This window comes from Aythya fuligula, chromosome 7 (assembly GCF_009819795.1).
Source record: "Aythya fuligula isolate bAytFul2 chromosome 7, bAytFul2.pri, whole genome shotgun sequence".
Classification (NCBI taxonomy): Eukaryota; Metazoa; Chordata; class Aves; order Anseriformes; family Anatidae; genus Aythya; species Aythya fuligula.
This window is the reverse complement of record NC_045565.1, coordinates 15,724,609-15,742,053: the sequence shown is the minus strand read 5'-3', so window position 1 is coordinate 15,742,053 and position 17,445 is coordinate 15,724,609. Positions and strand designations below refer to the sequence as shown.

Sequence of the window (17,445 nt, the reverse complement as noted above, 5' to 3'; positions counted from 1 at the left end):
AAATGTTTCAGATGTTCCCAGTATACACAATTGACCACAATTACATATTACTGCTAAATTGTCTCCCCCAAAAGAAAGCTCTGCACATACAGTTGTGCCTTCGAACATGGCATAAAGCCACAACACAGTCACTTTTAAACTAGTAGAAGATGAGATCAGGAACATGAGAATGTAAAGTGACAGTGCTCTGATTCTAGACCAATCCATTTCCACTAGATTTTAACTGCCATCTGTTGTTAAATAGAGAGAAGATACAGATCTATATACTGTAGCAAAAAAAAATGTATATTTATATTGTTAGATATATTATACACACGAGTATGTGCACATTTTTTCCTGATGCTTGACTTGAATGTACTTCAGCTTTTATTATTATTATTATTGTGAGTTAAAAATCAGAGTAAAGTTGTTTTGGAGACTGTATGTTACTTCTGAATCAGCTCTTCAGATACTATTGAAGAATAGAATCTCTTGGTGTTATTTGGATACTAGGATGCAGGATTTAAACACAACTTGCATTTGGCTCTGTTTTGACAATAGAAGTTAATCTTGTATGGTTTTTGTTAAAGCACTGTTGAAAAAATATCTTATTGAGCTATTTGTGGTGTTTTTTTTAAAGATGTTTAAGATTTCACATACAGTTTAACTGATCACAGATGAAACTGTAAATTAATACCTCATGAGTTTTACTGACTGCAGGGCATTGTTTGTAATTCAAAGCTGCTTTGTTCCTACCCACTAGGAAAGGGTCCTGTTCAAGCAAACAAATTAAAGAGTTCACTGTGATATCAAACTATTTATTAAAACTGAAAAGTCTAATTTTGAATTTATCATTTCACGAGGACTGTTATAATAACCTACTTAGAACATTAATATGTATATATTTAAGCTTAAGTCATTAGGGATTGAAGTAGAAAATATAAAATTGCATTTAATCTTTAGTCTTAATCCACCTTAATAGAAATTTTGTGCTTTTACCCAAAGTATTACACGGCATACCAAAAGAAAAAAGGATTGCATGTTGTTTTTTTTCTGGTGCAAATTGCTTCAGTTCAGTTTGTTCTTTGATCTGATGCGTTTTCATTTCTACTGTCTTGTGTATGGTCTGAGCACAATTAATAGCTCTATAACAGAAAACATTCAGGCATGTTTAAAGTATAAAGTTGAATTTTCTCACTTAACACTGGTTGGTCATTCCGAGCTGGACCATCAGGATCAGCGTGCTTGTTGGCAATCTCTTTTTTTGTCTGCTCTAATCTCTGAAAGGATTTTCAGGGTGGCCTTTTTATACTTCGGCTGTTTTTACAATCTAATTAGTGAATTAAAATAAGAGGGAAATATGTTTTATACAACTTGATTAACCACGACTTCTTGGTGTACTACAGACATTTGTGATCACATAAGGACCTGAGGAAGCTATATAAAAACTTTGAAGGAATTTGGCCTTCAGTTCAGCAAAAACGAAGTATTTATGTTCGATAATTTTTTATTTACTGGTTTTATTTACTCGGTTTTGAAGCCATTTGAAGTCTCTCTGTATTTCAGAAGGGAAAGGAAGAGAATGTGTCCGTTAATACAGAATTTGCTAAGTTTTGTTTCCTATTAGAAAATAATAAAAAGCTATAAACCTCATGGGAATGTTTAAGATAAAATTCCTATCTTCGAGATTTATGAAGACCCCTTCACCTTTTGACACACACGGAGATAGATACTGTAATGTTCTCATAGAGTAAGTGGCGTAGAGAAGTAGATGAGGTGCTGGGAATCAGTCAAGTTGTTTCAGGAACAGCTTCTGTTCTTAGCAGTAGGTTAGCAACAAGGCAAGTATCTTTGTAATCAATCAGCAAATTTCCCCATATCTGGAAGCAAAGAAACAGTGATTTGCCATGTTTCTTAAAGGTGATAACCTGCATGCCACAATTCTAAGGCATGACCCAGTGATCTCCACCAGAATTAGTGCAATGTTTATTAGGCTACTCTCTAAGAGTGTTTTAGTTATGAGGTGCTAATTGCTTTTGATATTGTGTAAGAGAAATGTATTTTTTTTTGCCTAAGTGACTGATTGAGAGTGGCTGAACTCCTTTGAAAGAAGTAGTTTCCTGATTTCTTGAACAGCTGAGTACTCATTGTCTTTTGTGACCTTAACAGTAAAGATTAAGTTTGTAATGGAATGAGCTGTTGACTTGCATTCTTCAAATGCAATGTGGTGAGCTCCTTGCTGTAGTCTTGGGTGTTGGTTTCTTTCTTGTGGGAGTTTTGTGGTGTTACATGTTGAAGATTAAAGGAATGTTCAACCTAGAGGTAAGGAAACTGAAGAAATGTTCAGTTTTCTCCTGTATCGTTAATTATAGAACCAGAGGGCTGGTATGAGCCTTGAGTCCATTCTGTAGCAACAAGGTAAGCATACATACCTGGAATAGCCATAGTAAGTTTGTCCAACTGTTCTCAAAATGTGAGTGAAAGCTTCTCCCTCATACGTGGGGTGTCTTCCTACATGTGGTTAGCTTTCTGTAATGGGTCATCTGAGTCTTACTTTTAAGCTCATTCCTGCAGGGCCTGCCTTTGTACCCTGCAGAGGTATGAAAAATAGTTCTTTGATTTCTTTAAGACTCATTATTCATTTATCCATTGTGTTTCTAAACATTTCTTTTCTGAACTTAACTCAGTTTCTTCAATCTTTTCTTACATGTCACGTTATAATCTCTTATTCTACTTTCCTTCCATTTAACTCTCTAAACTGCTTTTCATCTCCAAGTAGGTTGCCAAAATTGGACTTGACAGTTGAGATCTTTATTACTACTAAGTAGGAAAGAGTACTCTGTCCTTACATCTAACAAATCTCATCCTTACTACTATATTATAGGAGAATATACATCCTCCTGCTCCTGCAGCTCCCCCAGCTGCTGCAGTGTTACTGACTGATTTTTATGTTTTGAAGCCTGTTAACTTCAGATTCTTTTCTGCGCCAACCCTCCAGTGCTGCTGCCTCATCCCAGTTATTTCCTGTTTGGTCCCTGTATCTTACATTTCTGCTTCATCAGTGCTAGTCCGCATGAACTCTCGTCTTAGAAGATTTTGATGTTTTAGTTGTTCTGTGAACAATGGACAAAGTGATTTTTTGCAGCTGTTTAGGTTTAGTCAAGTTCACATGTTTTGACCTGACCGTTCAATAAATACTGATTGTAGAACAGCACAGGGTAATCACCTCTGGACCAAGACTGAGATGAAATTTGATTCTGTATAAAATTATAACTTTAGCTGATGCTTTTCAGTTAGTGGTGTCACAACTTAAAAATGCATAGTTTCGTTTCATGTTTCCTTCATTTGTTTATGAAAATGTCATGTGAGAAAACATCAAGTATTTTTAAGTTAGGTATATTGTGTTGTCTTTTCTCTGTTATATACTAGGTCAGTTATCTTGCTGAAGAAGGAAATGCAAATTTGTTTGTAAAGAAAATGTTGATATGAAATTAATGGTTGCTGTGTGACAGTTAACTACCAGGTGCTTATGCACTGGTGCTTTGTTCCAGTAGCTTTCCAGACATAGAAGTGAAACCTCAGTGTTTGGTAACAGCTGGGTTCCCAATTCTCCATCTCAACAATATATTTTGATACTTCATAAACACGGGGTAATTAATTTTTTGCAGGGTTTAGGGTAAGGAAAGTTTATTCCTCATTTATTCCATCCCCCTTGGGAGGGGGGGAGAAATTCTTTCATGCACAAATACTTTGATGAACTGCTGCTTTTTAGAAATACTATTCAACGAGAGCTGGTGTGATTCTGTGAAACTTAATAGCTGACCACAAGCTCCTTAATAACAGCACGAAGAGCAATACAGGGTATCACTAAACGTGCTTTGTTCCTGCTTAGAGTGGCAGGGTATATACACAGATGGGGGAAGTCGAAATCACTGGTTTATCAGAGGGTTGTCATATTTGGGTCAAATGTTTGGGTTGTTCCTTTCAGTCCATGAATTATTATTGTTCTGCTGTGGAATTAGTCTTTTAGTGCTGTTTGGAACACTGCTTTTGGAAATGATTTATGCAGTACTATTCCCCTGCAGCTTTTTTGTAACTTGTGACTTATATATTTTTTTTTCCCCTGTTCATTTCATATGCTAATTTTTTTCCAAAAGGTGACCCTCTGAGATTGTGCCTATAGAGTGAAGAGCTGGACTGAATTGTCATAGGCTGTGGGATGAGTTATTTTTAGCTGCTGGCATTTCAGGCTGGAACACTTCATTCTGTCGTGCTTGTTAATGAGTCATCTGGAGAAAATGGGCTTCTTGCTTTCTGAGAGGGTCTGTAGCAAATAATAATAGGCTAATCTCTGCAGGAGATATTGTCAAGTAACTAAAGCTTCAACTTGAAAATATGTTGAAATGGAGACTTATTACCTCCATATTAGAATAAGCATGTACTTCATTATTATTATTAAATTGCAATGTATATGAAAATCTCAAATACTGGAATATTGATAAAGAACCTATTTTTTTTAGAAAAAAAGGTTAATTAAAGACAATCACCTTTTATAGAAAAATACCTATTTGCTTCCTAATTCGGGACATAGTTTATTTCATGAAATCTGAATGTTATCTAGTTGATTCTTGTTATATAAAGCCTTATATAAGGCTTGTGTACTTGAGAGGGGCCCAAATTTATCAATATTCAGTATATTATTTCTAAGGATTATCCAGCATCACTGATTGGTTCCTGATGAAGAATATATATATATGTTTTTTTTTTTCCTTTGCACATTTCCTAGTCTTTCCCTTCATGCATGTTGCCTAGTCTTTCCTCTTCTCTCCAAATACGAAGGTGTTCTGTTGATACAACACAGGAGGATTTGTTTCATGTATGAAAATATCACCACTCAAGTAGAAAGCTTAATGGAAGGGTAATTGATCAAAGTTGTTAATCCAGTTGCTTCCTTTTTCTCCCTTATTGAAATTCCAGAATTCAGTAGTGCAAATGATCCATTTATAAGAAAGCTATGTAAAGACATAAACCTAAAAGAAAAAAAATAATAAATAAAAAAACACCTATGCTATAAAGGAAATAATTTAAGGAGCAGCTTCAGTGTCAAGTCCTCTTGTCACCTTTGGTACCTCTAATGCTACTTACAGTCTATATGTTTACCTTCATTTTGTTTACACATCTTCCTTTTGTAAGGCACGTTACATGTGTGAAAAGGCTTTGTGTTTTGATGGCAACAGCTGTTTCCTTTAGATCTAGTAATTTTTATTCTCCATTGATTATTTAGTGGTTTGGCTTTGCTTTTTCATTATCAACAGAGTATTGAGATAAAAGGTGACCTTATATCTTATGTTATTCAGAGAAATATCTTTGCATTATTAGCATCTCTTGGGCTTTCAGCCTATACTGTTTTAACCCATCTTTCTCATATTGCTGTGATCATTGTAGAAAATGTTTTATCCAATTAAGTCTAATGATTGTGATATTATCAGAATACTACTGCTTCTAAATAGCCCACAGGGCTTACACTGGGTTAGTCAAGATAAATATTTTATGTTTTAGAAAATTGGCATACATCTACATTGCAGGCAATAGTGTTGTGGTAAAAGCACTTGTGATAGCTTTAAATAAGCTCGCACGAATATCGGAGTTGGTTTAACTGCAGCTGTGTGGAACTCTGTGTGGGAAAAGTGACCCTGTGTTTTAGCAGGAAGAATTAACCTTCGTGAACTCCAGGCTGCTGTGGCTAGACTGCTTCCAGACCCTCAACTCATTTGCTTACAGCTACTTTGAGTACACACGCTGGTGCTGTAGGTTCTCCCTTACTTGCCTCCCCAGCAGGCAATTGATGCGTGTTCTTGGGTAGCAGCCTATTCTGTGTAGCCTGTCCTCAGATGTCATCCCACCAGCACAAGTTCTCCTGGCTTGTAGGAGAGCCAGTTTTTTGTCTTCTCCAAAAGTGAAAGCAACTTATTTACATGTTTGTCCTTCCAAACAGTTCTTCCCACAAAGTGCTTAAGACGTTGACAATAAATAGTTGATTCCTTCTGTAGTGCATTCTAATGGAAATGAAGATTTGGACGTGTGATTATATGCTTATCAAAAGCTTACAGAAAGGAAATGTGTTTGGAGAGTATGAGTACGTGCTTGAGGTAATACATACTGCCTGTGTTTTTGAGTTAAATTAGTGCTATTGCCTGCTATCAGTAGGTGACTGTCCTAAGGAATATTCAAGGCAGAGCAGCACTGAGAGAAAGTAAGGTCAAAGAGAATGAAAACAGAAATCTTACTTGGCATTTACTATTTGGTTGTGCTCAAAGTAAGATTTTCTGGGCTCGTCTTCCTGCTTGTTCCTGAGGACAATTACTATAGTTCACTGCATGCTAATAGCTTAGAGTGAATGTATAGTGTCATCTTGAACTACTGAAATATTCTGATGTTTTCCTAATGTTTTCTTGGTTTAAATATACTCACTGGATACCTAATTTAAAGTAATTGAAAATAGCACAGGAGGTGAAGAAAAATAGATATTTTAGTACTGTAGCTGAATTGACATGGAACATTTATATTGTAAAAACATAAAATTGATTTAGATTGTGGTTAGCAACTTTCACTATTGTTTTGAACTTAGTGTTAGTAGAAAGAGAATATTACTTAGACAAATATTTCTTAATCTGGGAGATGTATGGAAGCAATTAGTTTATAATTTGTTCTTGGAACAGATCTGCTTGCAAAACTTTGATATTTTATCGACTCTGAATTAAAACCCAGACTTTGCAACTTGGTTAACATTTTTACTGTTGTGATGTATTTATAGATAAAAATACAAATTACGAAGTTACTGCATTGCTATAGTAAAATATTTCTCTCTCCCAAGTGTACATGTGCACACATCTTTTTGTCTTCTCTTTATAGGCAGCATAGTATGATTTGCAGTGCAGCTTTAGGTAGCCTAAATTGTAGCAAAGATAAGGTTTAAGGTCTCTTGTTTGACTGAATACTTTTAATATTAAAATATTCTTGGTAAATTTTCTATTAAGTTAAACAAATTTTCTCTTTGATGTGAGCTGGAGTAAGTTGATGCTTGTGAAGCAGCAGTTTCAATTAGCATTCACTAAAGATTTATTGACAGTTAACACCTGGTCTCTACTGTGCCAAGTGGGAAGCGTCTACTGTGGTCTCATGTGATTGTTGCATAATTAGGTTTATGTTCTTTAAATTGCTTTTAATTTTGTAAATGTAGTCTTATTTTCAAAAGCTTTGTGTTGCTTGTCTTTCTGCATTTTTAATGTAGGACAGATGAAGTTATTGCTATTTAAAGGATGAAGGAATATGCCACTTTCTAATTTGACAAACAGCTTTCCCTTCCTTTGGTTAGTTAGCAAGGAAATTGGGACATGAAGACTTTACAGGCAGGTCTCAAAAAGCATGTATTCTTCCCATAACACTTGAAAGAATCAAACAAAATGATACATTTTTTTTCAAAGCAGTATGAATGCATACAATCTTAGAAAAGTATACAGGGAACATCAGGAGCAAGTGTAAATGTTTTTGTAATAGAGCCAAGAAATAACAAAGGAAATGACCTTGTTCCGTAGTGCTCTAGAACATAATCTGATGCATCCAAGGATGACGGAGGTAAATGCTATATACTTTGCCTTGCCTGAAATGTTTTCTGACCCTCAGTGCTTACGTATAAGGGCAAGGAGCTGTTTCTGGCTACAGTGTTCTGTAACGATGTGTTCTGTAGCGATGCCGTGGTGTGGATCCAGGGATGTACCTACAAGATTTTAGAGTCCTAGCTGATCGCTGGAAGGTCTTTCAAAAAGGGAGTAGGAAGGGGAAAATGCATTAACTTCTAGTGAAATTACTGAATTGATGGAAATTCTTTGACAGTATTTCTGGTTACCTGTGTTTAGCTTGAAACTTTTCTTTAAACATTGTGATTAGAAGCTAATAGAGGGAAAGTTTGGTCAAAATTCTTTGACACATACTTAAAATAATCACATATAATAGACATATTTTAAGTTTTGTGATTGAACTCTGTGTAAACATATCTGTGGTGTTCAGCAACATTTAGAAATTTCATCTTTTAATAATTTAGAGGTATAGTTTTTCTTTTCATTTTCCTACAGTGTTTCAAAATATCACCAGTAAAACTTGCCTTGTGGTGGCTGATGCTTCTGGGTATAATCATGTACGTTTTTGAGATAATGTAGAGGGAAGATATCCAGATAATCTGGAATAAGAGGGTCTTTTCACGAACACTTGCATAAATTTGCCTGACTCTTTGCTGAGAAAAGGAAAAAAAATACTTTGAGAAATGTCTTTAAATCATGATCCTTAAGAGCTGATGTTTTAACCTTACGTTTGAATGACTGTTACTTTTTCCATCTTGTTTCAATATGCCTAAATGCAAACACATGTGGAAAATGTTCTTTTGGCTTTTATCAAACTGACATTTAAGTGCATTTTTTTCAACCTCACTAACATTTGTGGTAAAATATTTCAAAGCTATGAATCTTGCAATTTGCCTATGCATTTTTTTCTTCTTTCATATATTAACATTTGGTACTCATAATCCTAACCTGGTTGGAATTACTGGCTTTTTTCATTTGCTGTTTGTTTGGATGAGGTGATTAGGAAAATACTTTATGTGAAATTCTAGTTTGCAACAGTAAATAATTCCATGAAGAGTCACTGTTCTCTGAACTTTTGTAAATATAGGAGAAAAATATGATAATCTGCTATACTGAATTGTAGCAATCGTACTCATAACACATTAGCTTTCTGTTGTTGTATGTCCATGGTGCTAACCTGTCTCCAATACTTCCTTTTTAGCATGTTTCATTCTTCTCCTTTACTCCCCTACCCAGTCCTGAACTCTTTAATTCTTTGCCAAGCTAATAAGGAGAAGAACTAGGTCTGGGTAAAGTCAGTCATTGCCAAGCAGCTGTTAGAAAGCTTTCCCATGTACCTCTGTGATTGTACCTCATTTCTTAAAGGTAATGTTTTTGTTCTTTCAGGCCCAATTTTAAGCCAGAACAACCAATTATATCTGCATCTCAATCTTAACAGGCTATTTGTCAAAGACTAGGGATGAAATAATTCATACATACATATATATATATATATGTCCTATATAGGATTCAAACATAGAATGTTGAGTCGTATAATTAAGAGAAATTAGGCACACTTTTTAAAGTATGAACTGCATTTCTTCTTACCCACAGTATTTGTCCTGCAGTATTCTCTGTTTAAAAAATTCAGTATTTTGTGATTCAGATACAGTGTTTCAATTTTGAGAGTAGACCTCTTCCTTAAAGGAGAATTAAATTTCACTTAGGATCAAATTATGGGGGCTTGAGTGTGCCTACGAATGCCGACCGGAGCTGTCTTGTTGTATCTGCCTTGCTACAACGTGTGCCCCATCTGCCTGGCGATGGGGCTGCCTGCATCGTGCTGGCACTGGCCCAGGCTCTGATGAAACGGAGAATGTGACAGACGACAGGCTTGTCCAGATGTATGTGTAACTACCTCTGCCGTGCCCTGCAAAGCAATCAGGTTGCAGGTTTGGCATTGTGTAGTTGTGTTATTTCTTGGAGACTTTCTTAAAAAAATAAAAATAAATGTATATATATTTGGAACTTCTTATGTAGTTTTACTGATCTTTTAGTATTATGAAAGCAGGTTGTATAGCATGATGTTCTCTCACATAATTCTTTCTTAATTTATGAAGTGATTTCGTAGACATTCTGTCACAGGTTACTTAATGTGAAGATTTAAGTAGATTTTTTAAAAAATGCAATTAAAAGGATCAAACATCTAGTTGTCAGCGTATTAGTCTGGTTCTCCTCACAGCTGAACACTTCAGCTACAGACATATCTTAATATGACCTCTTCTTGCAACTAAAAATAAATATCTGGGAAATGTGTCAAAATCACCATTAATTATGATTTTTAATTAAAATCTAATTAAAATTCATCCAATAGCTTGAAAGTAAACCAAATCCTAGACTACCTTCCTCTCTAGAGGTATTAGCAAAGCTTTCCTCCCAAGTCCCAACTTACCTCCAAAGAAATAAAAGAGTTATGTGCAACTTGCAGCCTTTGCTTGATTACTTGAGAGATTTCCATCTTAATGTTTTTGAAGGCTTTTCTAGTACCAAACAAAAATATACAACCCACTGGAAATAGTGTATTAGCATTATTCAAAATAGCCAGTTTTTTTCCTTATGTTCATGTTATCTGGCAGACAGAAACAAAAAGGGCAAAAATTAATTTTCCCTCTTTTCTGGGTGTTTTTTTTGTTAGCTGATTTTTTCTGCTGATGTATGCTATTGTCTATATCTTAGGAAATAAGATGATCTATCAAAAGATATCCAGGGCAGCATACTGCAGTGGAAAAACAAGAGCTTACATTTGTCTACCTCTTGCAGATAGCTAGCTTCTGACATATGCATCAGAAGTGTTTTTCCCAGAGGTCTGGCAGTTAAATTTTGGCAATCTATGGCCATTAAATTCTTGAGAAAGAGTTGCTTTGTAGACTAGTATGTCTAAAAATAAAATAAATTAAAAAAAAGGTAAGGCCGTTAATTTTCCTTACTATCACTCTATTTCCTAAGGTTGTCTGCGTTCGGCTATAGGGTGTGTTTAATGTGCTTATTTTTATTACCAGCTTGGTTTTGAAAGCATGGTGAACCAAACAAGACTGTTTGTCGTCATGTAGCATAGAACAAGCAAACAGTCAGAGCTCAAAACATCTTCGGACTCTGTGTATGAAGCAAGCCACAAGAGATGGGTATCGATCCAGGAGAGGATCGCCAGTCATTAGGCTGGGGAATAGCCTCAGGAATTCACCCAGCCTTGGTGATGACTTTTGTAGACATTGTGGTGAAAGGTGATCTGAAGGAAGATTTAAAGTAGGTGGCCTAATATTCACAGAAAATACTAGTAACTGGACCTTGGATGGTATGATGGGTTACTGAGAGAAAAGGTATTTGTGTTGATTGCTTTGCGCCCTGGGGCTGTTGTAGATGTGAATGTGCAGAACGAAGGATGGTGCATGGAGTGCTGTAATGCTCTGCGGGGCCTTGGAGCCGCTTCTGCTTCAAGGGGCTGCGAAGGGGGCTAGGAGAGGGGTAAAGAGAGAGAGCCACCACGCAGGGACATCACAGTCTGAAGCAGTTAGATACGGAGATAAGCAAGTTTTTCAGTATGAGAAATGAAATGCTGCATCTGAAGAAATGCTAGGAGAAGGAATAGCAGGTTTGGGAAGAGGACCCAGAGAGATGGAGAGGGATGTTGCGAATGATGGGCAGGGTGGTGAAATTGTCAACGGTGATGAAAAAGGAGGGAGGAAGGAGAACTCGCTGGGGGGATGTCCTAACAGCTGGCTGTGGTTTGGTTGAAGCCACAATATGGCATCTGTAAGAGCCATCGATGCCTTCTAGAAATAACCTCCATCTCCTGTAGTGTAAGGAGGTGTAACTTGTTTTAAAAAAAAAACAAAACCAACTTGTTTCTATTCTTGCTGATTTGTTTTTTATATATAACAGCTTCTTTAGTTGCCTTCCTGTACTTTTCGTAGGCATTAGCGCTCTCAGAAGTCAGGTTACTGAAAAGGCTCACCTTTCAGCATCAAGTTCAAGGAGTCAATCTTTTTTTTTCTTCTTTTAAAAGGGGGAGGGAGCAACTGACAGAAGTGCTATTGTCTCTAGTGTAATTGAGCAAAACATTAACATATCCTCCTTAGTCAGTGCTAGAGTTGATCAACAGTATCACAGCTGAAAACACATGCTGTTGCAAACGTAAACTTGTTTTTGTTAAAGTATGCTGTAATGTGGTCAACACATCCAAAAACAGGGGCCCCCTCTATGGTGCTGATGGCGGGATTTATTATTCTGTTATTTAAGGTTACGGTATGTTGCTGGGTCAGGCAAAAGGTCACAGTCCTCAGATATAGCAGAGCCTTAAGAAATATTCAGAAAGACCAACAGTTGTAGGGCACGAAACAAAAATATTATTCAGTCTAGCTCATAAGGTTCTAATTTTCTTGAATTATCCTACGTGTGATAACGGCTTATTCCTGAAGCACACACGCAAGCTCTGTTTAGCATTCACAGGCCTCAGAAGTTTCTCCAGTTGAACCTCCTTCCTTAAAACAGAGAAATTTATAAAAGCAAATACCATGTTTCTGAAGCATGCTGGTGTGACACAGTCTTGTCTTTGCAGGTCAGACATACAGCAGATAATGGCAAAGTCAGTTTTCCCACGCTTCCTGTGCCAGCTACTGACATTTTGAAAAATGTGAAAATTTTCATATACTTAAGATAAAAAGCTATTGGCAGTCTTAATTTTGAGGTCATATGTGATATGACTTGGTTATCAGCCTCTTGTGGATTGAAACAACACCATTTATATTGTCCTTTTGATAGGTCATAGCAAATGATCAGCAAAAGTACTTTTCTTGCATTTTTATGAACCCTGTTCCATTTTATATAATGGCTCTTTAGAGGTGTTGAGTTACTATATTAATTCAAAGAAACGGAGTTATGCCTTTTAACATTGTCTGAAATAGCAGAAGCCACTGGTCATTTTTTGCTTTTCTAAGTCCGTTAATAACTGTAAAATAATTTGTTGAGGTTGCTTCTTTGATCATATACCTGTCACCTTGAAATCTTGGCATTAAGAACACTATTGTAAGGCGATTTCTTTCAGTCGTTTTCTTCCAGATATCACTTATTTATTTCGATGCTTCTTCAAACTGCAAAATGAAATGTTTAAATACATAGACATGTAAATTTAGAGCTTCTGTTGTATGTCATTCATTAGAGTATACTAAGCCTGTAAGTTTAATGTGCCACTAAATAGTACAGACATGAAAACATTAGATGTCTTTAGGTAAAGGAGTTAAAGTACTAATTAGCATGCTTGTCGATAAATAAAAATGCAAAAGTAACCATGGGATTTGGGCAGCATACACTCAAATTGGTTGAAAAGGTCAATTAAATTTAAGAAAAAATACTGTCAAAATACTTAATTGGTTCATGATGGTTTGTATGTCTTTGAGAAGCAATTGTTATGAGACTTGTTGTTTTTGTTATTTTCCCCCTTCTCAGCTACTTGCTATCATTTGAGGTTTCAATTGCTTGACATAGAATTGGTGGATAATTAGTAGTGTGGATAACTGTGAAAAGCATATGTAGTAATTTAATTCTTGGTTCTTTCTAATTGCCTGCCCATCGGTAGTTTGCTAGGGCGAGAGGCTCATTATTCAAACATTGTAAATAGGAAGTATTGTAGAAATAAAAATGCTCTTATGAGTAATATGGTACTGAAAATCAAAACCCTTTAAATTAAGTCATTATTTGACAAGTCTGTCCCCAGAGCCATTGTTCAGATGCTATGAGGTTTTTCAGGCTGTGGGGAGGAGAACTAGGGTTGGCAGGTAGTATTCAATTTTACTGTGTCTGAAATAAAGATGTCATTGTTTTAAGACATGCTAGAGTTAAATGCAATAAACGATGTTTAAATACATTAGTTTACCTAACTGGGCAAACTTCATTGTTAAAGTTAAGCATCTAGTGTTAAAGGACTTTAAGGAAAAAACTATACTATTAATTAAAGTTGATGTGAAGGTCATTTTGACCCTCAAGTGTGCAAACAAATTTTTACAGTAAACCTTTTAGTTACCCTGCAGGAGTACTTCCTCCTGAGTCTAATGTCTTCTGAGGTTGTCGATCCTGTTACTTAATCCAGTCATTTTGAAGCACGCTTGGAACTTAAAGGCATGATGTGGTATTTGTGCTCAGCTTCCCTGCAGTCTCCCCAACTTTTTTATTCTGGTTTCCTTTCCTGTGACAGTTGTCTTTTCTGTAGGCTGTGACTAGAGAAAAGGCTTATTCTCAGGATACAGTGATCTGATTCTCAAGGTACTGTCATCTGAAATGCAAAGTGTATCTTAGGCAAGGAGGTGTCTGATTGAATTTTATTTGGGTGGTGTTAACCCTTAAGTTTGATCTGAAATACGAGGGTAGATATTTTCCTGAAAAGTTAAAGTTTTCTTCTATTGTTCATACCTAATAAGATGCTACCAGAAAATGCAATGCTTTCATAGCAGCAGTATGACTTGAAAATTTGAAAGCTCATCAGGAGATGCTTGTCTTTTCCAACAGAATGCTAGATTTGTTCACAGAAGTCCTTCACCTGTCAAAACGCAGTATTTCACATGAAAACTTGAAACACAGAGCACAGTTGTTTCTTCTCACTTAACATCACATTGTTTCTAGGTTCACGTGATGGGATGAGTGCCTAAATGTCCTTGTTTCACAATATTCCTTTATTCAAGCATATATTTTTGTAAATTTAGAAGTTCATTACAATCACACTTCTGCTTCAGATAATGTATGTTTCAGTTATTTACTCTAATTGCAACCTTAAGGTAAAGGACTCAGGTCAGTCGCATGCTGCTTTCTTATTTGCACCAAGTCTAGATAATGTTCCCAGCTTCCACCAGGTGTAACAGCTAATGGATCTGAATTTCCTGTTTGCAAATAACATGATATCATCTCCTGCTCTTTGTATTTTCTATTGCAAAATAACTTGTAGTGTTTAACTCCCCCTCTCCTTTGCTTTTCTTTTTTTTTTTTTTACAGATTTGAAGAACTTGTGAAAAAGTTCAAAGTAGAATATCATGCTGGTGGCTCTACTCAGAATTCTGTTAAAGTGGCCCAGGTTTGTTTTTCCTTAAAAATAATTGATTATTTAAAATATTGAGTTGGAATTAACTTGATGCTCTGTGCTGTCTCCTATGAGTAATGAGTGCTACTCAATGTATTTGTGTGATTGTGTTTCCCAGAGTATGTTTTTTGGTATATCGTTCACATGATCAATTTCAAAGTTTTACTCTTCATTCTTTTCACATAGTTTTTGTTAAGGTTGCAGTTACAAGCATAATTTGCCTAAAAAGGGTAAGGGGAGCGGGGGAGGAAGGCTTTTAAGGAAGATTAAGCCAGGCCTTTCTCATAGATAGATGTACAGCAAAAGAGCAAAGAGGCAAGGACAAGGTCCCTAGGTGCAGTGAGGAGTCCTCCCATGGTAAGGAAATAAAGAGTAAGGGGAATGGTTAAACACAGTTTGCTTAGCAAAGGCTTTGATCACTGTCCGTGGAGGTTTCTGTCACGGGCCAGAATGAGTCTGCAAGCAACTAGATATAAATTTGAGGTTGGCTAAAAGGGACCTGCTTGTTCTGTAATGCTGATCACATTTATCCTGTAGGAACTTGGAAGCTTGTCCGTAAAGGATTGAAAGGCAAAGCTTCTTTTATAAAAGGATATTTTTTCTGGCTAGTATGATGAAGAACAGTAATGATGAATTGGGTTTGAGGTGTAGTTAGATTTTTTTACAAGTAAAACATGCCTTTTGTCAAAATACTTGTAAAGAAGTATAAACTTGTGTAGAAGTATAAAAAGTACATACTTGTGTGTATATTTTTAGATTGTGTGATAGATGTACAAATCCTATAATTAAAAATATACAAACTATATTTATAACCTTTTTGTTAATGATCCTGGCTTATTAACTTCCACGCTTCCTATATAATTAAAACTTACTGCCAGATAACATTAAATGAACATTTGGAAGAAATTAAGTTATGAATTAACAAAGGTTCCCCACCACCACCAATAAAAAGGGAAAAAATGTTATACTAGTGGTTGCTGCTTCTTTGTACAAAATAGTTGCTGCTTTTATTATTTCAGAGTTGGACTCAAACTACCAAAATTGTCTGATATTTGCTTATGGCTGGTACTTGAATGTGCGTGTGGGGTGGGAAGGTTATGAAGAAAACAGAGTGATCCTTTAAATGTGTTCCCAATGCACGTACCGTGGCTGGCGTCTATGAGGAAATATGGCTGGTCTTTTACTGAGGTCTTCATGTTTATAAACCCTAAATGTCTTGTCAGATGTTTCTGTAGAGAAAAATTTTCTCAATAGAGGTAAACCTAAATTGCATGCACTTTATTGTATATAGAATTGTAATTCTGAAATGGCAATGCTTTTTAAATACAGACAGCTCTCACAGCTTTTTAGTTTGTTACTCTGTCATCAAGCCAATTTTGCTTCTGATATTTTAAAAAAACAGCAACACAAAACTGTATCAGAAGAGCTCTAACCAAGTAATTAATTGAATTCTGTGTCAGTAAACTGTTGCTTGACCCATGGGTCAACCAATCTCTTCCATGACAGGTGAGTAGAGGTCAACTTTTTGGAGGGAGTTCTGCAACTACTAGTACAGTCATGAAATTCTTACTTCTAGATTGCAGAGGCTTAGAAGCACACACACATGGTAAATTCAGAACTGGTAACTTTGAAGTGTTCAAAGAGCCTAGGATTTCATTTCCATCTCTCTTTGAAATGACCTATTTGACCTCAGCTAATTTATTTCTAAACTGTTTAAATACCTAACTGCCTTTTAGTGTAGCAGTCAAGGTGTTCAATAATTACACTAGGAAGTGCACAGAATCTGTATAGTGTGAATGGAAAAAAAAAAAAAAAAGATTTAAAGCAGTGAAACATAGAAGTTTATATGTCAATACTCCTTTCTTATGCTGATGAGTTTTTGTCAGTGAGCTTTATCCCTTTACCTTGGCTCTGAGTTGGGAGCCTCATTCAGCTCCAGTTGCCATCTGGAATTGAATTTGTCTCCAGAAGGGTTGTCATCTCCTAGTTTTTGTTTCAAGTAAGATTGAAACTTCAAACAGTTGTGCATGAATAACATAACATCACTAAAAGGCTTTAAAATGAGGGATGGGAGGGTGAGAGAGAGAAAAAGGAATTCTGGAAATCTTAAAAGAAGCTGTTATTCTGTAAGCTTTGGCAGAAGAAGAAACTTGAGGATGGGGGGAAAAGTTTAAATGTAAACCAAAAATTAAAACTAGAAATTCTGGAAGACTTTTTGCAGCAATAGTAATTGGAATATTTTTTTATATTTCATATTCCAGTTAGTATTGCTGCAAATATATTTTTATATTTTACAGCAGGAGAAAGCAAAGACTGATTCAAGAAGCCTGAGTGCTGGTTGAGAAGTAAGGGGCCAATAAATAAGTTCAGAGCTCTGAACACTCAAAGTGAATGTAGGTTCTCTCCAAGAACATAAGCTGGGAAGAAATACCAAGAATAACACTCTTATTAAAAGTTTTCAGCTTGTTTTATCTTGTAGGTCTACTTTTGGGGGAAAAAAAAAGAAAAAAGGTGCTAATAAAGTGAGATAAAAACTTGAAATTTTGTTTGAGAGTTCTTAGGTTGGTAAGAATAAGAGCATGTTGAAGGAAAGCATCATTGGAAAACTGACTGCAGTGGAATACAACAGTTTGAGTTGGTAATGAGCAAACAGCCTCTGAAGTCTGGCAACTGCTTTTTTTAGAAGTTTGTTTCTGAGTGGGAATAGTGTATTAAGGACTGTAGTAG

At 35.9% G+C, this 17,445-nt stretch overlaps 1 protein-coding gene across 2 annotated transcripts in view; it reads left to right on the top strand.

Moving 5' to 3' along the window:
* ADK (adenosine kinase) overlaps window positions 1-17,445 on the top strand; it is a 278,657-nt gene that overhangs the window by 57,990 nt on the left and 203,222 nt on the right. For both annotated transcript variants that reach the window (XM_032190900.1, XM_032190901.1), the window contains exon 4: window positions 14,634-14,712. In XM_032190900.1, the coding sequence (XP_032046791.1) occupies window positions 14,634-14,712 (79 nt within the window). The remainder of the gene's footprint in view (window positions 1-14,633; window positions 14,713-17,445) is intronic.